Below are 27,231 nucleotides of genomic sequence, written 5' to 3' on the forward strand. Positions count from 1 at the left end.
TTTAAAAACTTTTATTTAATTTTTCAATAATTTTTCTTTTCAAAAGAAAAAAAAACTAGTTATTTAGACAGAAACTTTTTTTTAGAGTTATTTAGACGGAATTTAATAACGTCCAAGTATTATTAAAAAGTGATGCTGATGGAAATTACAAAGGGATTTCTATGGATAACAAAGCATGTGTTTACTAATCAATTGCTGCAACAATTCGAGGAAACTAAGGATTTTTATCTTCTTTTCTCCTTTTGTTCTTATTTATACAGTGCACAAATCAGTGCATGTTTGCGCGTATTTTGACTGTATAATAGTTGCTATACTCCTTTACTAGCTACTTCTGTGTTGTGTTTTGCTTAGTTTGTGTTTGAGGTCTTTGTGGAAGTGCGTGTGGTTATGAAGATCACTACACTAGATCAGTATGTCCCTTTTGACTTTTTGAGATTAAGCTTAGGCATATTTGGCATTCAATTAGGTAAACTGGAAGGAAAACACACACACACACTCAAACCTTATTAAATATATATAAATTTCATTTTAACTAGCAGTGGAACTCATGCTTTGCGCGTTTTTTTTTTAAAAAAAAGAAAAAGAGGAATAGAGAATAAAACAAAATAACTCGAAAAAATTGTCTAGCCGATATGTGACAATAGCTGAACCGTTTTTAACTTTTTATAATACAATTTGATTATGTAAATAGGCAACAGCTAAGCATATGTAGAAGTGGTAGAAGTATCAAATAAATGCAAATGGCGTATGTGTAGCTGTTCGAGCTGATTCTATTTCTAGGGCCATCAAGCCAAACTAACTACCACCAAGCTTAGTAATAGGAAATAATCCAACGTAAAGTATATACTTTTTCTTTCCTGAATCAGCATAATTATAAACTACGAAAATGCTCCAATTGATCAAACGTGAATGTTCATTGTTGCTCTAATTGAAGAGAAAGTGCAAGCAATTAATACAATAAAGGCTGCTTCCTTTGTTAGGTGCACACTTCCCTTTCTTGGCTAGCTCTATTTACACATGTCAAGGGAGAGTGCCTGTGACTATAAATACTCGAAACCGTTGCTCTAATAACTATTGCTTGACAAAAAGAACGAACAGCTCAGCTCTAAGTATATGACCTTAGCTCTCTCCTGGTGGAAATGCAGAAGCCCGTCTTCTTATTCTCCATTTCACATATCTAGTCACAAGACCCGTCATCAGGGACCGGCATGGTGGTCTAATCTAATGTAAGTGATTATAACCAAATCAGCTTTAGATTGTATGGTCCAACTCCAGATATATCTGCAAAACTACTGACCTTTTCCTGTATATTTCACCAGTCTAAACCTGAGGTCTTTATCACTCGATCTGTTAGAATAAACAATCAAAAATAGTTGATGGATCCGACCTTTCCCCGTGCCAATGTTAGAGGTGACTGAGAGCTCTTACGACATTAAAAGATTAATACTTGGAGAAACAGGACTTATGGGAGATAGAAGTGGTCTCTTTACAAATGGATGGTCCAATAGCCGGGCAGCAGTTGGCCGTTTGTTTGGGTTAACTTGTAAGCATTTAAGAATGAAATCTCGGGCATCAGTGGACAAAGATTCTGGAACAGGTGGAGGTTGACCCCTGCCAATCCGAAATAACGCTTGCATCTGTTGTTACAAATTAATGAAACAAATGGTAAGAGCAGTTATCAAATTTCAAAGGTAAAAGCAGTCTGTGTTTACTTGATTGTTTGTGAGGTGAGAAGCCAAGTAAACCAAAAATCCTGAATTAAAATGTATGAGATAATTTAAAGGATTGGACAAGCAATACTAATGGAAAAATTCAGTCTCAGTAATAACAGAATCTAGGAAAACTAGGAAAATATAAAAATGAAGGTAAAGAAAATATGATAGTCAGAGATGTTTACATACTCCTTCCAAGTGAGAGTAAGGAGGTTGCCGTGTCAACATCTCTAAAACTGTACATCCCAAGCTCCATATATCAGCTGCTAGTCCATATCCACGGTTCCTCAAGTTAACAACCTAGGATCCAACAATTCAAAGTTAAACTTGGCACATTATGAAATTACAAATGATTGAAAACAGTGATTGGGCAGTCCGATATAAGAAATTCAGTAGAAGCATATCCATCTATAGAATAATTTGTTAATGTTGAAGCAAGTGAGAACATTTGCTATGTGTGCTAAACTGAATTAGATAGCCATATGATTCATCCATCCAATTAAAGGAATTATGTAAAACATATGCTACAGGCAGAGACACAAACCTCAGGGGCCATCCAGTACGGGGAGCCTTTACTTGATTTAACATCATTCAACTTGGTTGCCTGCAAAGGAAAAAGAACCAACAATATAATTGCAAGCGGTTAGCATTTGGAATTTGCTATGATAAGATGCTGACTAGAGAAAGTTGGTTTTGCTAAAGAAATGTACCTTTGCCAATCCAAAATCTGCAAGCTTGACGGACCCATTGGCATCAACCAATATATTGGCACACTTGATGTCCCTTGAAATTAAAAATTTTCGATGAATTAAAAATTAGAATGTAGCAAGTCCATGTAAATTCGAGATATTTCAGTCATCAATTTCCAACCACTGCGTCCAACTTTGACTATTAAGTGATTTTCATAATCATAGAAAGTGGATATCAGCTTAAAATAGAATCTTCGGGATACAAAAGAAGAAATCAAAATCCAATATGCCTAAATAAGACTGCAGTTATTATAGGTATATAATTATTGCATTGCATCAAAAAAAGAAAGTCTACTCGTGTTACCTGTGAACCACATTACGATCATGAAGATACTTCAAGCCACTTAAAATCTGTCGTGTGTATGCAGAAACTTGAGAGTCCCTTAAACGGTACTTTTGATAGAGACTTGCCAATGATCCTTTTGTTACAAGCTCGAGGAAGATATACAGCTTATCATCATCCTGAGAAATAATAAAATGTAAATACAAATAACAAAGAAAAGGAGAGGAGAAAACACTTGAAATGCAATTACTACTAAGTAACATAATCAAACGAAAAATAATTCAAGGAGCAGTTGCTAAACAATGAAACATTTCTAACAAGCCATGTCCAGAACAAAGGACATGGGATCCAGGGATCAGGGATGTAATGATGCACGGGATAGCCAGTAAATCATCATCAAATTTCAGAAGGAATTCATATATATTGTCCAATGAACATTCTGTTACATCATTTAAACATATGAAGTCTTACAGGAACAGTATTGGCTCTATAAAACTGCAGAGAATGTCTTTCATATTTGCTAGTTGTTGTTAAGCATATAGGACTGAGTAAGAAGGAAAAAGTTGGGAGCAACTTTAATGTGCATTTGCATTTCTTAACTCAAAACAGATAGCTCATAAAACTTCAAGGGTCTCAAAACAAAAACACTTTATGGACTTACACAGTACACAAATAAATATTTCAACTCAGCCCCATGGTATCTCATTCCCTTCCACTAATAAAATAAAGCTATATTGTTCCACACCATGCCATATCCATCACAGTAATTAAAAATTACTTTATACTTCAGTAGACTTGCCAGTTGCCACAATGTTCAAGATGCTCAATGAACTAAGAAATTTCAGCCAAATAAATGCTTGGTAATTTACAAAATGCTTATTATTGCCTCATTCCTGAAAGTGAAATTATTTTTCTCCAAACAACACAGTCATATTGTGGGGAAAATAAAAAGACTTTGTTGAATCTAAAGTGTTCTGGTATTTTTGGATAAACAAGCCACTTAAGTTGAAAGTGCACACTCTTGAACATGAGTCACACAAATTCTAATAAACTTGCCAACTAGAAAGCAGCATACCTTGTCAGTGCCAAGATATCGGACTATGTTGTCGTGTCGGAACTGACTCAAAAGAGATATTTCCTGAATGGAAGACAAAAAATATTCATATTATCAAATGCTTATGCATAAGATGGAACAGATAGATAAAGAATATGTTGTATAGTAAGGTTCGACAAGAGAAAAAAAAATGATGGCATGAAGTTTGATGGGAAGACTAAATCCTCTCACCTGCTGAAGTTGGAAAAGGCTCTGTTTGCCCTGGCTTCCATCATCCAGCAAAGACACCTCCTTTACAGCAAAAAAATTCCCATCACTGCAGGAAAAGGGAATGTACTGTGAAAACAAAAGCACATGGAAATGGATGACTAACTAAATGGTCTATTTGCATCTAACACAGTATGTGGCGAAAGAGAAGGAATACTGACTCGGTGAAACCTTCATAGACGGTTCCAAAGGAGCCTTTTCCTAGGATATCGCCCTTTTGCCACGACCGGAAATACCCACTTCCATTTGGGGACAGATTATGAATATCAAACGACCCGTGGTCATCAGCAAAACCAGAAACCTCTTCAGTTTGAGCTTCGACAGCAACATCGTCATCACGTGACACAGAATCAGAAGGTGGAACCCTCTCCGTTTGTTGTTGGGAGGTCCAAGCAGAGGTGACCAACGGCGGTTCCAAAACGGGAGGCCGAACACCCTTTATTCCCCCCTCTCTCGGTTGGACGCTGCTGCGGGCTTTATGGGCCCGGGCTTCTTCCCAGGCTGCAGCAGGGATGGCAAAGTCCTCGGGCCCAGAGAGGCCCAGGCTGCGAAGGATGCGGTCGAATTCGCCGTCGATTCCTTTGACTCGGAAACTCCGTTGATTCAAATAAGCTGCGTCTGCGTCTGCGTCTGCGTCCTCGTCCTTCAATTGGTAGTCGATGTTCTTCATAGCGTTCCGACGCTCAAGGCGTGGCTTCAAGCGCTTCCGCTCAGCTTCCATTACACGCGCAACGCACTGACTCTTTCTTCTTTCTTCCAAAACATATTAGGCAGAGACGGCACTGCACACAACAACATCACATTCATTTCTATTTCTTATTTTAAATACCCCAATCATTCTACTTATGTTACCAAAGATAACAGGAAACACTACCTCTTAATGCCACGTGGCACTAGGCGCGCAATTCAAGACATCCACTACTGTACTTTCTTCTTTTTCTCTGCGCGTGTGCGTCAAACTGAAACCTAGCACTTTCTTCTTGTCATTCGAGTGAGAATGTCTTTGAATTTTTTTATGTCAATCTATCCTTTTTAAGAAATAAATAAATATTATTGATATATTTTTGTTGTAATTCGTAATGTATTTGATTATACAATTTAACAAACAAATTATTTTTTTTTCATTTTTAATAATGTTTCCGGTAACATTCCTTTTTATATTCTTGCTATACTTTTTTAAAATTGGTTTTAAGTATATAATTATTTTAACATCTTCATATTTATATCGTTAAAGTTTATAATAATTTTTAAATATATAATTTATATTATAATTAAATTTTATAATAAATAAATACTTTTGAGTATATAATAAATTTTTGTATGTAAAATTTAAGTTATAACATAAGATTATTTTTAACTATTAGTAAATTTTTTAAATCATTGAAATTAATTTAAAAGATTAAATTTAAAAATATATATAAAATGATGGGAATAGACAATTAAGAAAATCAAGTATAGATATAAAAATAGAAGAATTATAATTTGAGATGATTGAAAAATAAATTATTTGGATGATTATGAGAGTGACGTATGAAATACACATCTAAATATAAAAAAAAGGCATAATGTTGAAAATATATTTCTTTTTCGAAGTTTTATATCATAATTTATAATTTATAATATACGTGTAGATATATTTTTAATATGTATATATATATATATATATATATAATAAAATATCAAATGTTTTTATAAATAAATTCTTTGTTGATTTTTCTCCCTTCGTTGGGATAAATGTATAAGTTTAATACTTCAATACTTTTCCAAATTTAATTTCTTAATTTTTAATTATTACAATTGTTTTTTAATTTTTATTACATTAATTTTTTCATTTTTTATAAAATAATTAAACTCTTAAAAAAATTAGAGATAAAATTAGATTTAAAAGATGTAACACTAAAAAATTAAATAAACGATAGAAAAAATTATAATTACGAGATTAAGGTTTCAAAATGGAAAAAATAATATTTCAATTTTAGAAAAAATATAAAAATTTAATTATTGAGTTTTTATGTGGAAGATGATCTGAAATAGTTTAATTAATTCAATTCACGAGAGAGAGAGAGAGAGAAAACTTAGCATCAAAATTTTTAGATAGACTAAAAAAACTTTATCTGGTGAATAAAAAATTTTAAAAGAAAATATTTGTTGGACACCCTATCGGACATCTTGAGTGAGATAAAAAATCTTATGAAAGTAATTGACGATGGAATGTAATAAAAAGAGAAAAAAAAATGGAAACTGTTATTGGAATATTTAAAATCTGTGAGTGTCTAAATATATTCATCCAAAAATTTGATTGCTATAATTAAAATTTTGAGAGATTAAATTTAAGAAAAAATGCATAAAAGATTACAGCAATGATAAAAAAAATATTATAATCACACATTAAATATGACAAAATTATAAGAAAATGCAGTTAGCTCTTTTTTTGTTGGTTGGTTAACCCTTCTTTTACTTTAAATGTCAACAATAATATATTTGATTGAATTAATGAATGTATTCTCCGAATGCCATCTAAATTTAATATTTAATTGTTGAACAATTAATGTGAACTCTTCTTACTTTTTATAGTATAATTAAATTAAATAGTATTACTTGTCAAACTTGCAACTTCAACTATTATTATGAGTCTGGTGGCTGTTACACACTAACACCCACCTAAATATCTTCTATAACAAAATATTTGACTATTGTTTTTGTGGCGGCGAACTCATAAAATCACTCGGATGATTTCGACAAAACAGTAATCAATTTGTTCGGCACACTTTGTCAAATTTTATTGCACGTAGAGAACATGAAAAATACATATTACTCTGTTCAGATAGATGATTAATTAAATAATAATATTCAATGCCTTTTTTAATAACCTATTATTTTATATCTTCTCGACCGCAATTCACCAAAAATATGTTCAGCAGAAAGAAAAAAAATTTCATTTTGTCCATCACACAATCCATTGAAACAAAGCTAAATGCTAAAATAATCAGACCGTGATCATCAAAACACAGTTTTTTTATGGCGATCAGAACACAAGTTTTTTTTGTTTGTTTGACGGTGATCAAAACACAAGTTTGAATAGCTCTCTCTTGTAAAAAGATATATTAAGCTTGAATGCGAAGCCCGCGCTGCCTTTGAATTGAATGGTTCGTATGCATGATATCATACCCATAATTCTGAATGTTATACCAACTTGTTATTTTAAACACTAAGATGCTTGCAACATTAAAAGTGAACACATATGTTTTTTTTTATTATTTAAAATCAAACTTTCAAACCCTTAATTCGAGAAATTTTATAGCATTTACAGAAATAAGACTAATAAGATAGAACAAAATCATCTTCAAGTATTAGGTTGCCTTTAGAAGACTATATATACAAAACCTACCTTAAAACCTAACTACTAGTTTAAGTTTTTTCTTTTCCTTTGGGTATGAGGAGGCCTAGCGATGTAAGTTTTTTAAATAAACGTTCAGAGTACAAATTTGTTAAAAAATAAAAAGTTGGAGATAAAATTTATGAGAAAGTAACAAAAAGTTAAAAGCAAAATTTGCCCCCAAAAAAAAAATGAAGACAAAAAGGACAAGTATTTCAGCATGCTATGTTAGCTCAACAATGAAAGGTGAAATTTGTAAGTTTAATGAAACCTGGGAGCTAAAATGTGTCAAATTAACATACAACAGTGAAGGATTGAGATGACGCAATAGTATAGCGGTTAAGGACTGGACACTGACGACGCAATGGTTAAGTGATGTGGTTACTAATTTAGTTTGTATTTTTAGTTTTTTAATTTCGTGTGGTTAATTTTTTCAATTTGCAATTTTAGTTTTTTTTGTTTATTTTAAAATAGAAAAATTCAGTCTTTCGGGTTATGCAAATCTACAATTTTGATATAGTCTTTAGTTTTAGGTGCATTCTTTCTCCTATATTTTATTTAATTAAATAATTTATTGATAACACCTAAATAAATATGTTAGGGCTATGATTAAATTGGATAAAAAATAAGAAATAAAAATATGCAAAATTGAAAATTGGTTCAAAATGATTGATTTTTAAAAATTGGAAAACTAAATATCTTTAATTTAAAACAAGGGAGACCAAAATCATAGAATGAATAGAATAAGAAGACCAAAGTTGTATTTAAGTCTATTAGTAATACTTTTAGAATTTAGTTTTTGGAAGAGGGACATTTTTGGAAAAAACATATATAAAAGCCTTGAAAGGAAGGTGTATTAATAAAACTGAGGCATAAACAGCAATTGCCTTAAAAAATTAAGCGCCACAATCCACTAAACCCAGTGTTATTTATTTGGTTTGGATTTTCGAATACCCCAAAGCCCAAACGTGATCCAAACTACACACTTAACGACCAATTGAGTAAATAAGACTAAAGACTTTGTCAGAATATGAATTCCCGTATTATAAATTGTGTTTTTTTAAGGAATAAATTGAGTTAATACTTATGCATTGCAAGTGAAATTCTTTTACATCATCAATCAATTAAAACTCAAAAGTTATTGATGGTATAATTTTTAAAATAATTATTATAAAAATTAATAAATTTACCATATATAATTATTTATGATTAAATAATTAGATAAAATTATTTTACATTATGAATATTTAACTTTATTTTCTTATAAATTTAATCATATAAAAATATTTATATTATGTATTATAATATATTAAAACATTAATTTTTTTATCTGCATGAATTAAAGATAGTATTTAAGAATAAAAAATGAATGAATTTATAATAATTACTGACTCTGATAGCTAGACCCCTGGTTTATCATTATCATTAGAAAACTAAAAAATAATGTGAACAAATGAGGGAGTAACAAATAGTAAATAAATACGAACAATAAAGTAGTTCTCCTCCCTGTGAAGTGTGAATAAGGTTGTTGGATTAGGAAAAAGGGTTTTTAGGTATTTGAGCCGTGGGAGCGAGCGAGGGTTTTGGTTTTTGCAAGGCAAAAGCAGTGATACCAATGGGGAGCACGGCGGTGGAGAAGACGGAGGAAGAACTCCGCAACGAGATCGATGAGCTTCTTCGCCAACAGCGCGAGGTCCTCTCTCTCTCTCTCTGCATATTCATATCTGTGTGTGTTGGAATTGTTTCTTATGTTTGTTAGTTTTTGTAGATTACGGAGAGGCTTCGAGATCCTCGAGGTCTTCGCAGAGGTTCCTTGGCGGGTCCTGCTCTCCCCTCTAACGGTGCTCGCCAACGACCCTTTATTCGTCCTGTTACTGTTAGTATTCCCTCTCTCTCTCTCTCTTTAGGGTTCACTCCCAATTCAATGTATTCATATATTTATTATTCAGGGAGACAGGAATGATTCTGAAGATCAACCTCCTGCTAAACGTCGACTTTCATCTGCTGTCGTTAAGGTATCTTAATTATTTAATGTCTTGGTTGCTCACTTTGATTTGTCATCTGACTCCTCATTGTTCATAATTGATGATAAGTGGGGGTGGTGCTTCAAAATTCGAACGAATGTAGTGTATTTACAATATCTGTTTACCCTATCCGACAAAGGGAAATGTAGGAGTGTGTTTTTATCTTAATCTGTGTTTGGGAATGAAGGTGGATGATGGGGAGTTGCCTGAAGATGCTGGTGCAGGACAGGATGGGAAGACAAAGGATTCAGCTAACGAAGCTGACAATGGGACTGCTGCAGTGGTCCAAAATGATAGCAACCCTTTCAATTCTCACCAAACTGTATGGTCTAAGAGAGATAACAATCAAAGAACTTCAAAGGTGCTAAACAAAAATTGTATTACCTTGTTGATTGCTGGTTTAAAGTTGTATATCTAACAGTTTAGCCTGTTGTCCATGTCAGGCTTCTGACATTCCTACTACGGAACATGTTCCAAGGGTATTGCCAAAGAACGAGGATCCAAGTTTGGTTAATAGGAACAAAAGAATGTTGGGCCAGCTTTTGGGAACTCTCGAGGTATATCTTTGATTACTTACTTGGTTTTAGACATATCTCTATCTATCTCTTTCTCTAGATAATTGCTTTCCATGTTGAATCTTCTTCCTGAGACCGTTTTCAGTTTCACTTTCAATGTTCTTATAAGTGCTTATCCTCTATGTAAGCAGATGTCTCTGATTTAATCATCAGTGCTATTTGTTTCTATCATTATTTCTATATTTTTATGTCTTATTCTGAACTGTTCCAGAAATTCAGAAAGGAAGACAAGCAACTCTCAGGAACAGAGGCATATATGCGAAGATCTAGTTCCTTGCAAAGAGTAAGTTCTTGTCTATTACTATTGCCACTTGTGACTTTAATTATAATATGTGTCCTTAAAAATTTTCCGTCAATCCACCATATTTATAAGGTTATGTAGATTGTGAACTATACTTTGGCATTATCTTTATTAATATGAATCTGATAAGATATCTTTTATAAAGGCTTACTGAAACATTTTGATGAATGCATTATTTTTTTATATCTTTTGGTTTTACAGAAATACTAATTTGACTTGTTCCTAATATGTAGAGTTTATTATGCAACATCTACTGGGACTTGTTATTATAAGCCATATAATACATTTCAATCTTTTATTAATCAGCCCCTTGCATTGATAGCAACAGCATATATAAGTGTGATCATATGTAAATCAATTTTAAACAATGCATTCTATTCATCATTCTCTTTATTTCTGTCATGTCATATGCATGAAATTAATGTCTACGGATACTTTCCTTGGCCACCCCAAGATTATTGGCCCAATTGCAGTTTCCACTCTACTATTGACATTATATCAAATTTCACCCAGCCTATCCAAATTGGCTATCAAAGTTAGCAATTAATTACTATATCTATGATATTTAGATGACTGATGGTTGGGATTGTAAATGATAATCAAATGAATGTACAAGCTTTATATGGTCCAAAGTCCCAAAAATGCTGTTACTTGTTCTTTTAGTGGCAAACATGTACTGATGTACATTTGTGTGACTGTGATATCTATACCCCTGAAAGGTAGCCAAGGTTGTTATAGAATAACTTCATTGCCAATTTGGTTGGACAAGGTGGAAGTTAACACTAGTGAGTCAGTTACTAGATTAGGGTGCAATGTGCCATTTTAAATTTGGACTTGGGTTTTTCAGTGCTATATGAATTTTTCTTGCCATCTCAAACACTTTGAAATTATTTCCTAGGCTGAGCAAAGGGCACGTGAAGAAAGTGAAAGGCTCAGGAAAGAAGAGCGTGAACAGATTGCTGAAAAACGAAGGAGAGACTTGGTTTGTTTTCAATGATAACTATTCTTTGCTATTCATAATAGACAATGACACAACGTTCCATTTTGATTCTCATTAACAATTATATTCTTTTCCCCCCCTATTCCTATCAGACTCTTAGGGCTCGTGTGGCTGCTAAGACAGAAGAAAAGAAATTGGAGCTGCTGTTTCTTCAGTGGACTGAGCATCATAAAAGACTAAGCAATTTTACAAGGTTTGCCCTTTTCAACTGTAAACTAATAATGGGCATGAGTCTATAGCTAGTCCCTTCAAGAACTGGAAATCTATTATATCTGATATCAAATAATGCTCTGCTCTGCAGGTTATTTTTAATTTTGGTCCAAAAGTGTCCATATTCACATTTTATTCAGACGAAGATAAGTTTCTGTTCATGTGAATTGTAGTGTCGAAGCAACTTGATGACTGGATGTTTCCTGCTAATTGCAGGATTTTAGGTAGACATATGAAAGTTTTTCTTTAAACTTTTTGGTACCTTCTTTGATTGAATGTGGCATGTAATTTTGCAGGACTAAAGCAGAACCTCCAATCTACTATTTGCCTAACAAGCCCTTGGATGAAGATCCTACATTACTTGAGAAGAGCAAAGAAGAGGTTGTCAAACTTAGACTTTTGATTTCTTTTGGTCTTCATCTTATAGAGCATCATTTTGATCACAATGGACAGCCATCCAGGATTGACCCGTTAAATCTCCGCAAATATTGATGCTTTTTTTTGTTGTTACATGGATGTTTATGGGTGCAAACTCACCATCACACCAGATTCAGGATTATGGCCATTTAAAATGTATCTTATTTTTTGTTTAATATCCATATCTTTTCATTTTGCAGGCTTTTCTAGAATGGAAGAATGCAAGAAGAGAGGAAGTGTCCGAGTATCAGAAACAGATTGGGGAGCAGTATCTTGCCAATGTTGAGAAGGAATTGGAGAGATGGCAGAATGCAAGGAACGCAAGGAAAGTTAACAATGACCAGAATTTACAGGAGACAATGGACAAAGAGTTGGATACTCATAGGCTGGAGCATGGTCCCAAGAAAAGAAAGATCCCTGACGAAAACAATAATGACGACGATGATGATGTGGAAGATATAAATGTGGGAGAGGATGACATGATGGATGATGAATTAGACGATGATTCTAGTAGGAGGATTGATGAAACAACCAAGACGGAAGCAGGTAGTGCCAGTTCAGATCCTGCAGCTGATGCTGATAATGCGGGAGGGAAGTGATCACCCGCAAGGACACAATTTTCAATAGTTTTGAGTTATTTATGTTTTTGTAGTTTATTCCTTGGTATTCTAACTTTTACGTATTTGGATTTATAGCCTTTGTATTTTCTGTATGCAAATGAATTTTCTTCACTTATTTTCTTTGTATTGCTGACTTTAGAGAATCAGATTAATGCACAGTATGTTTGTTGGGTTTGTGCCCCCAACGAGCAAACTTAGCATGCATTTATTTCATTTCAATTTGCACGAGTTTTCATCTGGCATTCAATTTTCCTGGGAGCCACAAAATAAAGTTTGCGATGAGAAAAATCATTTTTAATAGATTATTTTTTTCCATAAAATGAATTTGGGTATTCCCCTCTATAAGTATCTGCACATTTGCTGGTATGGATATAGACATGAAGAATAATATAATAACTGAATAGTTTCATCATAGTGCTATGATACGTTAATTAGTTTCATACCAGCAAGATGTAGGCATGATCACTACAATACCTGTGCAAGTTTCATAATGCTATATTACTTTAATTAGTTTCATACCAGCAGTTAAAATTTGTATATTTCACAATTTACGATACCTGACAATCAACTAGCTCTAAAGTTTATTAAAAATTATATACTTAACGTATTCTATAGATGGAATTAATAAAAATCAATATACACGGTAATAGAAAAAGTATGTTACTTTAATTTAATCTTCCTCTCTCTATATGTATATACTGAATTTAATAACTATTATTTTTATAGTTTATAACTATAATTTAATGGATCTTTAGATTTTTTTAAATTAAGATGTTCTAATTTTAATTAATATTTTTTGTCACTTTTGTATTTTATTTTTTTTACTATGAAGTAACTCTATCGAAAGCAAGGATTTTATAACATTTTTATAATAATATATATATTATAACAATTTTTATATCTCTCTATATTTTATTAATTAATTTATCTTTCATTTTCTGCTTAACTATGAGCGAAGAAGATAATTCACGTATCCTCTTTTTCCATTTCTGTCTTACTATGAAAAAATCTGTATAACTTTTTTATACAATTTTTGATGATGTAAAGCATTGCCTTAAGAAAGAAGGCATTCATTATTAGGTTAGCATACAGTATCTTTCCGTTTCGAAGTCAATGATACAAAATCAAGTAGAAATGCAGAAACATTATTTGTTTAGTTTCCGAGAAAGCGTCGAGCAGCATTGCTTTTCAAAACAGAGAGAGAAAAAGAAAACTTTCCAACGAACAAACATGGAGAAAAAAGATTCCGACTGAGTTCTTTTCCAACCATCTGGTTTCAAATAAGCTTGTAACTTGTCGTTTAATTGGTGTTGTTTTCTGCTATATTATGTCCTATCATTGTGTTTATCATGTCAATATACCAATTGGCTCCTTCCTTTTGGAGTTTAGAATGTCTACCTTTCGGGAATTAGTTCCATTAGTTATCAGCCTTTTTTATTTGCTTCTAAACTCTTCATCATACACTGCTGGAACCAATCTTTAATCATACCCTTTTGGGTTGCACTTAATAGACTTATTATTTTCACCCTCGTGGGAAACCAGCCTTTAGCTTCTGGTTAGTGCAAATGCATGAACCAACCTAGCTAGTAGGATCGATATGGATCCATCCTTCTTTTATTTTTGTGAGATGAGAAAGAACAGCATAAAAGCTTTTGCTTAAAAGTTGCCACATTTTTTGTTTGACTTTTAACATTTTAGGATATGTTTGAATACCTGTTAAAACTCCGTTACACGTACGCATTGTGAATTTGTGAGAGACAAAGTTTGAAAGAAAAAAAAAATGCATTAGCCGAACATTAGTTAAAGAGGAAATTAAAAGCACACTTATTGTTTCCATTTCTAGCTATAAATTGAGTTCTTTTTGCTTGCCTCTTCTTAGTTTTAATCATCTTTAAACAAATTCGAATACCAAATCATATTTTTATTCACTTGTCTATCCTCACTCTGTGTTAGAGCAGCAAGACAAACCTCACGCATACACTCACTCAGTGTAACAAAAGCTATGAACTAATGATGATGGGGTGATGAGAGAGAGAGAATAATAGTTTGTATTAATTTTTCAGACACAAGGTATCAAAAGCTTACACTTAACAATGCACATGCCTCTTATTTATAAGGTTTGTTGGTTATAACAAACTTTAACCAACTAACTACTTAATTAACAGAATTAATTATCATATGAATGATCTAACTTCAACACTCTGTGGGTCATCATCATAATATAAAGTATAAACATTCCTCTTCCAATCATTAACAAGAGTGCTAATTTCTTTGAACACCAGACGAGGTAGGAAAATTGGTAAAGAATGAATCTCTTCAAGTTCTAGGTTTTTCTTAGTGAGATAGGAAGGTGTCATGTGATCGATTTGGAATAACTTTGAGATAGGAAGATGTTTGAGAAACATAATTATCAATTTGATGTTGAAATAACCAAGCTAACCAAGTACTTTAATCATGTTATGCCTCAATCCAAATAGTCCCTCGAGATTATAAAAGAATTACTGTATTAATTTGATCGTTTATGTGATTTTTCTAAATGACATTCTTATTAAAAATATTTAGGTTAAATGATCTATTTATCTTTTTTTTAGTTTATTTTGGATTTTTATGTTTTAAAAATTTCAATTTAATTTTTTTATCATATTCTTTTTATTCATTTTACTCTTTTATTTTATTTTCTTATTTAATTTGATTTTTTTTAATTTAATTTTTCAATTTATTTAAGATTGACATCATTAATGATTAAAAAATATGTTTTTCTTTTTCATTTTTCTTCTTTTTTCCTCCACTTTATTTTTAACAAAAAAAATCGTCAATCTTAAATAAATTAAAGAACTAAAATAAAAAAAACTAACTAAATTGAAAAAAATCAAATTAAACTTTTTAAAAAATAAAACATTAAACTAAATCAAATAAGATAAAGAATTAAATAATTCATTTTCCATAAATCAATCCCCTCACACAAACCGATAAATCTTAGGCGCGCACACAGATAAAGAAGCCATTTCATACGAAGAAGGCACCTATTAGATCTCTTGAATTGAAGAGAATTGTTTTTTTCTCATTTCAGGCAGCACACCAAATAATTACCGTCGAAATAGTACAGTTCAGACTGGAAATAATTTGTACCACAATCCACACATGATCTCTTCAAAATAATGGGGGGGGAAACAAAACAGACTTTCTCAGAAAGCCCTCTTGCAACATCAATTCTATGCTCTACAAATTATTGTTTGATAATTTATCGCTATTCCATAAATAAATGAATGCTGTTATGGCAAAGGCCAAAATGACCCATTTATAAATGGATGTGAGCATGCTTTAACGTTTTGAATTGCTGGTAAGTTAAACTTATCATAACTTTCTAAAACAACAAACAGATAAAATCGTAATGAATTTACCACAAAAATAATTATTTGTTGCTTCAAAAACTTATGGCCAACATCATCACCATTGTGAACAATACTATTGACATTGCTATTATTTCTAGTGTCACTGTCGTCATCGCAACCACCATTGATATTTCTATTATTATTTATGTTGATACCACCATCATCGCCATTATCATCACTCTATATAAAAATATTCTTAAATTAATTTTAATATATGAGACTTTTAAAATGAGTTTATTTTAAAAGCAATCATATTTTAAAGACTTACATATGTTTTTGATACCTGAAAAATTTATCATTTTCAAGTTATTACCTAAAATTCACTTTTTATCAATTAGGTATCTAAATTTTTTTATGTTTCAATATAATACCAACTATTGGGATGGAATCTCACTTGATGTATTCTCCCTAATATTTTAGTGATAAACGAGAGGTGGCATCTTAAGTTTGGTCCATGGATATAACAAAGCCAACAAAAGTCAATATTACATAAACTAATTTAGTGAAATAAATTTTAGTGTCAAAATTTTCTAATAATATTTTAAAAAAACAATTATTTATATACATAAATTATATAAAACACAAAATTAATATTAAATCATACAGTAACGCATAAATTGTAAACAAATAGTATGACTATAATTTTTTTTAAAAATCAACTACTGAATTTAGATTCTTACTAGAATAAGAATTTTATTAATCTCAATATAATTAAAAAACCTGACTTTTTTTATTGAATATATACAATAGTCATGAGTGTATTTTTTGAAGTCCTACTTATTTATATTTCTTTAAAAACTAGCACAACACAGCGTGTCATTTTTCAATCCTATCATCTCTGCAAGTTAGAGAGTAATCATACAGTCAAAGAATAGTAACCCTTTAGGGTGAAAAGAAATTAATTCTCTTCTAGTAGCATTAATCTAGATATTTATTGCAGAAATTAAGAAATCGAAAAGCCTTAATATTATCGCAATAACTAATGTAACCATGTAAGGTATTGCAAAAGCTGGGGGACAAAGATGGAGTTTGCACGCCAACGATGAATGAATGTCTTTTTTTCTAGCGATATTAAGGTTAGCACTGTTACGCTCAAAAGAATGGAGCAATGTTAAAGTTAGAAATTTGAAGTTTGAGAGATCATATTAAGAACTACTAAAATTGAATGGAATGGTCAAAATACAAAAAATTCTTAATTTCTTCATCAAACTTCGTTTTTGTTAAGAAAGCATAGCAGGTCGAATATGAGATAAACCCCACTGTAACATTGTAGCCCAACTTGTTCTTGTGCTGTGAAGCGGGCTTGAAAATCCTCCCCGCACAGACCAAAAAAAAGAAGAAGAAAACTAAGAAGGAAAGAACATGTTCCGCACAAACATGGAGGTTAGTGGTTGAGGAGTCAAAGGGAAAGAACTTGAAGAGCCCCCTTTTGTTTGCAGGTCGTCTCAACTTGTCTTTCATCAGCATTTCACTTCGCAATCTAACGTCAATTGTTGCTTTACACATCTAATATTTTCACAATTTATTATGTAGGCACGCACTTTAAAATTTGTTTGCAAGATTTTACATATACTTGAAATAATAATATGAACATGAGTTTTTTTTTTTAGTAGATATGAACATAAGTTATGCTTCAGATAATATACTAATAATAATTGACTATAAAGCAGAGGAGAGGATTAGTTCTAATCTCGAGAATATACTTTGTGCGAGAACGTAATTTTCCAAATGAAAAATCAGGTTATAATGGTAATTTCCTATTATTGGTGTCAAACTACATTTCACAGTGCGAGAATAATTGATTTTTTGTTTTGCCACAAACAGTAATTTGATTCTTATTAATAATAGTAATACAGAACATAAAAATAAAACAAATATAGGAACACTTTGATGTTGTGTTACAATTTATTTAATAGTAATATTTTATTAATCCTTTTGATTTACTTACTTAGGAAAGCAACAAGAAGAGGTCACCCTCGTCGTCAAAAGCCATCCTCATTCTCTCTCTTTGGGTTCTGAACTTGTAATAGCTATAGATAGAAATACAGTGACAGACACAATAGAAGAAGAAACCCAACCCAAGCAAACGCACTCAGAGAAGAGAGAATGACCACCCCAAGAGGAAACCACCACCCGCAGCCTAACGGTGAGCGAAGAAGACAATGGCCACCGGCACATCCAGCAGCGGCAGCGCCAGCGGCTCCGGAAGCGGCAGAGACAGCGACAGCAACAGCAACAGCAGCAGGCGGACATTCTTACAATGGGTACCGACAGTACCACCCAAGAACGCCGGGTCGTTCGTCGTCGTCGTCGGCATCGTTCAAAGGGTGCTGTTGCTGCCTCTTCCTTCTATTCTCGTTCCTGGCGCTGCTGGTGCTAGCGGTGGTGCTGGTAATAATCCTAGCGGTGAAGCCGAAGAAGCCACAGTTCGATCTGGAGCAAGTGGGGGTGCAGTACATGGGCATCACACCCAATCCCCCCTCCACCGCTTCCCTCTCCCTCACCATTCGCCTCCTCTTCGCCGCCACCAACCCCAACAAGGTCGGGATCAGGTACGGCCAGTCCAGCTTCACCGTCATGTACCGCGGCATCCCATTGGGAAAAGCCACCGTCCCCGGCTTCTTCCAACAGCCTCACAGCACCCGACAGGTCATCGCCACCATCGCCGTCGATCGCGTCAATTTGCTTCAGGCCGACGCCGCCGATTTGATCCGAGACGCCTCCCTCAGCGACCGAGTCGACCTCAGAGTCTTGGGCGACGTTGCTGCCAAGATCCGCGTCATCAACTTCGATTCTCCAGGTGTTCAGGTATAATTAACACTCTTTCTTCAATTCCCTTCCTCTTGCGTAAAAAATGAAACGAGATTCACATTTTCATGTCAATTTCCGCATTGTTGTACCAGAAGAACTTTCCCAATTTAAGCTAGCTTACAAATTAGTTAAACATACATCTTCTTAAACTTGGTTTTTTGTTTTTGCTATGGAATTGTGAGTGTGGCTTGGCTCCTGCGAATTCCACTATCCTCTGTCTCACTCTGCTTTTTCTTCACTTCTCTTCTTTCCCCCCATTGTCTGCGCCGAAAGCTATTTTGTTTTTAAAGAAGGATATACTAATATTAATACTCTAAGACATCAACTCGTATTTCTTCCGCCCTTGACATTCACAGTTTCGCCCTGTTCCTTTCCACATTTGTGTTTCGCTTCCTTCCTCCTCTCTTTGTCAAACCACTTCTTTTCTATGTGTGCCTCGTTTTTTCTTTTTATAGCCTTTCATTTATACCAGTCATGTTACATATATATTTATTGCTTTTCTATGTTGAATATTATAATTACGGTTTTACTAACATTTGACTCTTTAGATTGATTTTAAATGTTTAAAAGCGATAGCTTTATATTAGAAAAAGAAAATATTTATTATAATTTTATAATTAAAAAATTATACTCTAATGTGTTAAAATCCGTGTTACTACTATAAGTCAATAACTAAGAACTAGTAGTCCGTGAAATCGAATTCGGGGCATCGCTTTTTATTTTTATTTTTTTATCTTGCCCTTAATTGTAGGTTTCTGTTAAGTGCTTTATTTATTTTCACGCTCTTTTATGCATTTGTCTGAAGAGCATGGCTAAACATTCCAGTAGCCTCAGTGACTCTTTGTTGTGTGCTAGTACTGTAGAATTTTACTCACCTTGATTAGTGCACTTTATCTGTTTTATTTTATGGGGCATAACAGTAGAGAAATCCTTAATTTCGAGGGCTCTTATTTTGTTTTAAAAAATTGTACTACTACTTTCATTAAATAGGGGTGTGACGGGGATTAGGAATATAAAAACTGTAAATTTGGGGGGTTAGAACTCGACTTTAGCTACTAACGAATGATTAGAAAGTGCAAAGAAAATGATAAAATTGCTAGGTCCCACCAGAGTTGAATCAGGTCACTGGATTCGTAGTCCAATCCAGGGTACCAACTACTACACGACGGTGTCAACACCAGCTAAAGCTCAATAATGATCATTATAGTGTTTGTCCTTAATGCCCCCTTTTTTTTCCACTTTTTTTTTAGGGGGTTCATGTCCATCTAGGGTGATGCCATTACATGTCAGATTAACTAACTGTGCAAGTTTTGTTATGCTCTCATCTAACTTTACAATTCAAAGTTGCAATAGACCAAAATCGAAGCATAGAATTGTCAAACGCCACTGCCATATTATTTTTCTTTCTACCATGTGACTATCCTTTTGTGCGGCACATGGGGTGGGAGTGAGATCATTCTACTAGCTACTGGGTGTTCACACTTTAACTCCCTCCCCATCTTTTGTGTTGTGTTGTGGTGCTCATATAATTACTCCAACTTCTTATTTTGTACATAATTAAAACTAGTTATAGTTATATATAGTTATTTTGTTTGTGGCTCTTCGTTATAGTATTATATATATAGTAATACATTTACTTGTTTTACTTTTTACCAATAGATTAACGACAAGAACTCAATTACACAGGTCTCGGTGGATTGTGCTATTGTGATCAGTCCAAGAAAGCAATCTCTGACTTACAAGCAGTGTGGGTTCGATGGATTGACTGTTTGATGATATCATTCTTGTTGGCAGTATCAATGTCCTTATCTTCCACTCGATTTCTCACTTGACCCTTGTTTCTTCGACTAATTTAAGGAAGAAATGAGGAGGGAAAGGAGTGAGAGAAAATTTGGGGTGTTAGAGGGAATTTAGAATGGTTATTGGAGGAGTCACGACAAATTGTTAAACTGCAAAGTTGAGGAAAAAGGTTTTGGAATAGATATCAAATTAGGGACATTCAACATTTTTCTCAAAGAATTTTGCAGAAATTTTTTGAATAGGTTACTTCACTTGGAAGACAAAAAATCTGCGGAACAACGTGTAAACTGTAAAATACATCCAATGAGTGGGTTAGGTATCCTGATGAGCTTTTCTTAATTTTGCTCGTTCTCTCCCTTTTCAACCTTTTTCTCCGTCAGCTTTTTTTGCTTTTGAAAAGTGCATCAGACGTTTAGCTCATTTCATTATTGAAATTTCATTTCATTTTCATGTAAGAAGATCTGTTATCTTGGAATTATTTCTAATTGTTTTGAGGCTCTAAAATTTAAAGTAAACACGAAGAGCCCTTTTGAGGAAAGAAAATAATTTTTGATGTTTTCCATTCGCGGATCTATTCTTGGGTAGTTGGGGGTATTATAAGAGAATGCATCAGCCTATAAAGTATAAACGCTACTTTCGATTTTGGTTAAATTTATGAGATAATCGATATAATATAGTTATAAACAGATGTGTTTACCACTATAACAATTCTTATATTGAAGCTAAGGCAGAAAGTACAAACTACTGAGTTCCATACAAAATATACATATATTACTCTATGCAAAATAAAGTATTTGATTAAATTTTGATTAATCATTGAACAAAATTCTGATCGAGATAAGTCCTTTCATCAAAATTTTCATTGTAGTCAGGGAATTTCTGTTTGGTATAAACAGGATTTTAAATTGCAAGTACGGTTATTGTGATGAATAAATATAATTGATGCAAAACAAGTGAGGGCTAGTGGAAGCATGATTAGAACCTGCTGTGATACTATGTTAGATTTCATCTTAAAATCAATTGACTTTTAAGTGAAGTTGCCCAACAACAGATATATAATGTACTCCAAGGACAGTCAATGTGGGACTTGGGTATTTCCCATTAGGAATGTTTGTCGTTCTATTAATCTTTTATCTTAGGAGTGTTTGGATAAAAAGTATTTAATAACATATATGACTGAATTTTCATATAAAATAAAATTTGAATCAAACCAAACTTATATTTAAAAAGTCATCTGAAAAAAAAAAGTGATATATTATATATATATATATATATATATATATATATATATATATATATATATATAACATTACAACAAATTTTAAAACTCAAATGATACATATATAAAATGCATGACACTAAAGTAATATAAATGTTAGTATAAGTATTACGGTTTAATTTGGTTTAAAATACACAAACTCAATCAATCGAATTAGTATAAGTATTATGCTTCAGTTTAATTTGATTTTTGATTTTTTTTAATGATTTTTGTTTTAGATCGGTTTAAATTTGAACATCCTTGTAAGTAATTATTATCTTGGAGTTAAAATGCTTTTACTTAATCCCATTCTTGTAATAAATTACAATTATTAAATAGGAATATAAGTGAAAACATAATTAAGCACGACAATAGTTTTCAAATTAAAATATGGAACAAAAATAAGATTTCTATAAATAATTAATAAATAAATTTTTATTTTTTACAATTTTTCAGCAACTATACGGTAACCTTTACTACCCGTCCATTTCTAATTTATTTATTTATTTGTACTGAAGGGCCATTTAGTCAGTTATTGTCGTCACACTGATCATACTTCACACAAAAACAAAAACAAAAAATAACTGATCATAACGGTAACCCAGCACTTGGCCTCATTGGGCTGGACCCATGAAAAAGAGCGCACTGTTTTTTCTCACTGTCATAGACACAAGTAAGAACGACGTCGTTGACATATACTATATCTTGCTTCTTGGCTGGAGGAGCAGAAGCTGGTTTTTTACTCTTCGCATCGAATTGAGGTATGGCTACGCTAGTGCCGTGTTTGGTTGCGTAAAACAACTGTTGAGTGGCTTTTTTTTTTATTTGAATTTCGATGGTTTTTCTGCTATAGGGGATAGGGATTTGATCGAAGAGGAGAGTGATGGATTTCTCTTCGGTGAGAGCTGCGTTGGATTCGAAGTCGTACGACAAGGTTGCAGATGTGTGCGACAACTTGATGCTTCAGGTAGGTACCTACCTATCTATCTACAATCTATTTGATTCATTTTCCCTTTTTCCTTAGGGTTTCTGATTCATCGCTCAGGTTGCAGCTGACGGCATTGCTTATCAGGACGATTGGCCCTACGCAGTTCACCTCCTCTCTCACATTTATGTTCACGACATGTATCTCTCTTCACTTTTCCCGCTTTACATTTGTCAATCAAATGAATAATATTACTTTACTCACATTTCTGCATTGAAATAAATAATTCCTGTTTTGCAATTGATTGATCATTTATCTATCTATATATATATATATATATATATATATATATATATATATATATATATATATATATATATATATTTTAATTTGGAAGTGCTGCTGTGATTTTGCAGCAATAGTGCGCGCTTTCTTTGGAAGTCAATACCTTCCTCAATCAAAGAGAGCCAGCCTGAAGTCACCGCGGTTTGGAAAATTGGTCAGAAGCTCTGGTTACGTGACTATGCTGGAGTGCATGAGGCAATCCGTGCCTTTGATTGGACTCAGGAACTCCAAGCCCTAGTTGCTTCATTTGCAGGCAAGACTTCATCATTTTTCTTCTGTTTTTTTTTTTTTTGCTGACATAAGTTAGTTCTCTTGTATTTTCACTATAATTAAGGCATGATTCTATTCACTTTGAATTTGAATATCTTAACCGTCTAACTTTAATTCTGTTGAATTTCTGATATCGAAGTTGCTATCGTTGACTCTTGCTCTATTAAAATTTTTCCCTTACTTTTATCATAACCCGTTACATGTTACCTTTGTTGAATGTTGATCATAGACTATATGCTATACCGAAACTAACTCAGTAATTTCTGTGTGGGTTAATTGGTAAAGCTTGGACGAAAGGATCAATGAATCTGTATCAAGTTTTATTGGTTTTATATAGTGCTATATATATAATGTTATTTTCGCTATGCTTGAAAGCAATTGCACCTTAGAATTAGTTTGTTGAGAAAAATGTATTATAGTTTAAACTTGAAAGACTGGTGATTAAAAATCTGTTTTCTATTGGACTTCCCTTTCCCTATTATATAAACATGAAAAGATATAGATGAATGCTGTAATTTCTTGGATCAACATGTACTGAAGATAAAGGTTCCATAGATATTGCATAAAACTAAAAGTAGTTTACTAGTAACGTACTATTTCCATGGTAACTTATGCAATTGTTTCATTAAATATGATTCTTGGTTTTTGATTGCTTTTCCAATTAGCTTTCTTGTGCACCTTTATTTTATTCAAAGATGTTTAGTTCAGCAAAAATGTTAATACCAATAAACTGTTTCCAGAACTTTACACAAAGGAGATGTTTCAGCTGCTTCTCTCTGCATATTCTACGATAAGCATTAAAGACACTGCTTTATTTCTGGGAATGAATGAGGATGATGCTACAAATTGTAAGTAATTTTTTCCTATCCTAGAAGCCTTAGAAATTGGATATTGATTACATTTTGTTGTTGGATTGGGAGATATGGAAACTAATCTATTTTATACTTGAAGCCCAAAGATGATCATGATTCTTGATGGTGAATTTGGGTCCTAAGCTTGATCACGACAAATTGCATATCGTAAATAATAAATCAGTATATTTAACAACAAACAATGACCTATCTATAAAATTGTATCTTCCATTGGCGTAGTCTTTGTTCTGTCCGGCTAAGGATTAAATTCTATGAATAGTTTGTCTCCTCCCCCTCTGTTATTATTATTGACATTTTTGGTTGTACAATTTAGATTTACTGCAGCAAGGCTGGACTGTGGACCCTGCCTCTCGGATGCTTATTGTGAAGAAGCAACCTGTTGTGACAGAGCAGAAACTTGATCCTAGTAAATTGCAGCGATTGACAGAATATGTCTTCCATCTTGAGCATTGAACCTCTTAATTATGAAGGAATTAGAAGTTTTATTTTCTAAAATCTTCTCAAATTGATCAATCATATGTTCTATGTTCTTGAAGATGCGTGAAAGTACATATATCCTGTTGATAATTTTGTTGCTGACCTGTATGTTTTTGAACTTTAGCACTGATTGGTGAAATTTGCATCTCACTTGGTAGTTATTCAACGTACCTCTCTCTGTGTCTCTTATATGACATCGAAACAGTTACAAATTTGCGTATTACACTTCTTTTGGGGAGAAACCACAAGATACAATTGATTATTGTTATAATAGATTGTGTGAAATAAATTTTATGTTTAGACACGTTAAGTGAAAAGTTGTTTTAAGATGATCTATTTTGTTTAGATTGTCTAAATTAATTAGTTTTCAAGAAAAATTGTATAGAATCATTAATTTTTTTTATTGAAATTAATTGTTAAAGATAAAATCGACATACGAAAGTTAACTGAAAATGAATCTGTTTACTATTTATCAATTATCATAATCTTCAGAATTGTTTATCGTAAGAAATTATTTTCCTTGTTTGGATTATAATTTAATTTACAAAACACATTTGAGTTTTAACACTAATAATTTTTTAATTAACTAGATTATAATTTTGGATTCCTACTTCCTAGTGTAACAATATGGAAATGGAAGCTGTCTTAAAATGTTATGGACTCTGACTTTCTTGAATTAAATGTGTTGCTTTTAATGCCCATGTTTGTTAGAACAGAAAAAATGATTCGGTAAAGTCGCTAATGAACCAATCAATGTTTTTGTTGCCATGCCTAGCAATAAACTGCAAACTTGCGGTTACCGTGGGAATCCATGGCGATGGCGATGGTGGGGATTACTTGTACGTTAATGGTCGTCGACAAGCGTGTAGTGTCAGACCAATAAAATGTATTTTGACCCACTTGAAGCGCATGTACCTTCATGAGTTGGGTTTCTAACGTAGAGCTCATAAAATCGTTTTTTTTTAATTTGACAAATGTAACGCTAACATTAATTTGTTAGTAAGAAGGTTAAACTTTTGACATTTTTCTTTTTTTCTTCTTTTTTTAATCACCCAATTAATCTTATATTTTCAGTATTATAAAATTGTATTCTGGAAAATCACAATTAAAAAAATAACAAGAAATCGAGTAAAAAATTAAATGTTCTAAATTAATTTCCTCTTCCATTCTCAATTTGTCACTCACCGGGACTGTGGAAACATTAAAATTATTTACCGCACATGATTTGTTACGGTGATATAAACTAATTCACCTACTGCTGATTTTTTGTTTTTTTAAAAAAATTGATTCACCCACTGATTAATGCTTACAAGAAGAATTACCTAAACCGATATCGAAAATTGGCTTTTATAAAACATAAGGTTCAAATACAATAGTACTTCTGATAACCCATACAAATTTGTGGAACTTTCTTATTGTCCAAGAAAACTCGGGAGCATGGTAAAAGTATCGAAGATTACATACTCTACTTCTGAATTCTGATTGAAGTCAGCTTCTAAGACAAGTAAAGATGTATGTTAATGTTGGTCCATAAACTTGACCCTTCAATATTTAATGTGGCTCCTTAAAGGCTGTGTAACGTTATATAAATCTTGAATGTAGCGGTACCTGTTGTTTCTTCTCCTTAAGCGTTCATCTTCTTCTACTTCTGCCAATACATCCTCTACTTGGTGCAAGTGTGTGCATGTGGTGCTATTGCTAAGTTCTACGAGCTGCCTCGCCGCCTCAATCTCCGTTTGGGTGAACATAGAAGAACCCTTCCTCTTCCACTTCTTCTTGTTTTCGCATGCCATTGTGAGAAAGAAAAATAATGGTGAACCAAAACGGAGCCCAACATTTTGTAGGGTTTATTTAAAATTGTTGTTAACAGCTTACTATATATACTATACGTCTTCCCTTTTCTCTTTAATCTTTTCTTTACTTTTTTCCTTTTCTGAAAATATTGCTTTATTGTAATTGTTATTGTTATTGTTCATGTCACCATCATGCTTTTTTTTTTAGCCAATATCACCAATTCATCATCATGCTTTCTATATTTATAACACGTTTACGTGTTGGGTTGTAAATATGCTTCTGCAAGTTACTTAACTAGTCCTTCATTGATAAGGATTTTGATTTATTCTGATCCTTCCTCAGAAAGAAGAGCAAATTGGAGGTTAAGAATAGGACTCAGTATGCTTTCAACCAGTAATAGAAAAAAGAACTGCTTTTCTATTTTCATCTATAAACGATTTCCTACTATATGATTTTTTTTAGTCTTGACCACATCTTTTTTGGGTACGTTGTCGTGAATCCGTTTGACCCATCATGAGAAAGGGTGAGTCTAGAGCATTTAGAAAAAATTGAATTAAATATTAGATAGTTTGAAATTTATAAAAATTATAAAATATTTTTTATTAAATCGGGTCAAACCAAACTAATAAAGTGTAACAAAACACACGCACATATATATATATATATATATATATATATATATATATATATATATATATA

At 32.7% G+C, this 27,231-nt stretch overlaps 4 protein-coding genes across 6 annotated transcripts; 3 read left to right on the top strand and 1 right to left on the bottom strand.

Annotated features, from left to right (window-relative positions):
• Positions 1-707: 707 nt before the first annotated feature.
• Positions 708-5,021, bottom strand: LOC114387865 (mitogen-activated protein kinase kinase kinase 1-like). 3 transcript variants are annotated; one of them, XM_028348088.1, is made up of 9 exons: positions 4,940-5,021; positions 4,227-4,847; positions 4,030-4,114; positions 3,820-3,882; positions 2,766-2,923; positions 2,423-2,495; positions 2,257-2,316; positions 1,902-2,012; positions 708-1,637 (listed from the first exon to the last, which is right to left on the bottom strand). In XM_028348088.1, the coding sequence occupies exons 2-9, from the start codon at positions 4,784-4,786 to the stop codon at positions 1,425-1,427; spliced, it is 1,323 nt and encodes a 440-aa protein (XP_028203889.1). In that variant the 5' UTR covers positions 4,787-4,847; positions 4,940-5,021; the 3' UTR covers positions 708-1,424. The 3 variants fall into 3 exon arrangements, with proteins under 3 accessions (XP_028203889.1, XP_028203888.1, XP_028203890.1); XM_028348089.1 differs by lacking the exon at positions 4,940-5,021 and adding an exon at positions 1,713-1,753 and having other exon boundaries at positions 872-1,637; positions 4,227-4,882; XM_028348087.1 differs by lacking the exon at positions 4,940-5,021 and having other exon boundaries at positions 4,227-4,881.
• Positions 5,022-8,941: 3,920 nt separating this feature from the next.
• On the top strand, positions 8,942-12,807 carry LOC114388318 (pinin-like). The gene is made up of 10 exons (XM_028348735.1): positions 8,942-9,134; positions 9,210-9,317; positions 9,391-9,456; positions 9,653-9,826; positions 9,909-10,022; positions 10,252-10,323; positions 11,240-11,323; positions 11,434-11,534; positions 11,848-11,932; positions 12,169-12,807. Exons 1-10 carry the CDS (start codon positions 9,057-9,059, stop codon positions 12,565-12,567), a joined length of 1,281 nt encoding a protein of 426 aa, XP_028204536.1. The 5' UTR covers positions 8,942-9,056; the 3' UTR covers positions 12,568-12,807.
• A 5,135-nt stretch (positions 12,808-17,942) lies between these two features.
• LOC114387220 lies at positions 17,943-20,930 on the top strand. The gene is made up of 2 exons (XM_028347363.1): positions 17,943-18,788; positions 20,478-20,930. Exons 1-2 carry the CDS (start codon positions 18,087-18,089, stop codon positions 20,562-20,564), a joined length of 789 nt encoding a protein of 262 aa, XP_028203164.1. The 5' UTR covers positions 17,943-18,086; the 3' UTR covers positions 20,565-20,930.
• Positions 20,931-22,451: 1,521 nt separating this feature from the next.
• LOC114387051 (COP9 signalosome complex subunit 8-like) lies at positions 22,452-24,990 on the top strand. Its single transcript, XM_028347155.1, has 6 exons — positions 22,452-22,610; positions 22,703-22,816; positions 22,895-22,974; positions 23,191-23,372; positions 24,130-24,237; positions 24,575-24,990. Exons 2-6 carry the CDS (start codon positions 22,733-22,735, stop codon positions 24,712-24,714), a joined length of 594 nt encoding a protein of 197 aa, XP_028202956.1. The 5' UTR covers positions 22,452-22,610; positions 22,703-22,732; the 3' UTR covers positions 24,715-24,990.
• The last annotated feature ends 2,241 nt before the right edge of the window (positions 24,991-27,231 follow it).

This window comes from Glycine soja, chromosome 15, assembly GCF_004193775.1.
Source record: "Glycine soja cultivar W05 chromosome 15, ASM419377v2, whole genome shotgun sequence".
In the NCBI taxonomy this organism is placed as follows: Eukaryota; Viridiplantae; Streptophyta; class Magnoliopsida; order Fabales; family Fabaceae; genus Glycine; species Glycine soja.

Excerpts from the sequence above, each read along its gene's own strand:
- LOC114387865 (XM_028348088.1), bottom strand. The coding sequence starts at position 4,786 with ATGGAAGCTGAGCGGAAGCGCTTGAAGCCACGCCTTGAGCGTCGGAAC. Across the intron at positions 4,115-4,226 it reads GTCTATGAAGGTTTCACCGA|TGATGGGAATTTTTTTGCTG; the intron begins GTCAGTATTCCT and ends CTTTTCCTGCAG. Across the intron at positions 3,883-4,029 it reads GCCTTTTCCAACTTCAGCAG|GAAATATCTCTTTTGAGTCA; the intron begins GTGAGAGGATTT and ends TCTTCCATTCAG.
- LOC114388318 (XM_028348735.1), top strand. The coding sequence starts at position 9,057 with ATGGGGAGCACGGCGGTGGAGAAGACGGAGGAAGAACTCCGCAACGAG. Across the intron at positions 9,318-9,390 it reads CCTTTATTCGTCCTGTTACT|GGAGACAGGAATGATTCTGA; the intron begins GTTAGTATTCCC and ends TTTATTATTCAG. Across the intron at positions 11,933-12,168 it reads TTGAGAAGAGCAAAGAAGAG|GCTTTTCTAGAATGGAAGAA; the intron begins GTTGTCAAACTT and ends TTCATTTTGCAG.
- LOC114387220 (XM_028347363.1), top strand. The coding sequence starts at position 18,087 with ATGACCACCCCAAGAGGAAACCACCACCCGCAGCCTAACGGTGAGCGA. Across the intron at positions 18,789-20,477 it reads TCGATTCTCCAGGTGTTCAG|GTCTCGGTGGATTGTGCTAT; the intron begins GTATAATTAACA and ends TCAATTACACAG.
- LOC114387051 (XM_028347155.1), top strand. The coding sequence starts at position 22,733 with ATGGATTTCTCTTCGGTGAGAGCTGCGTTGGATTCGAAGTCGTACGAC. Across the intron at positions 22,817-22,894 it reads GCGACAACTTGATGCTTCAG|GTTGCAGCTGACGGCATTGC; the intron begins GTAGGTACCTAC and ends TTCATCGCTCAG. Across the intron at positions 22,975-23,190 it reads CACATTTATGTTCACGACAT|CAATAGTGCGCGCTTTCTTT; the intron begins GTATCTCTCTTC and ends GTGATTTTGCAG.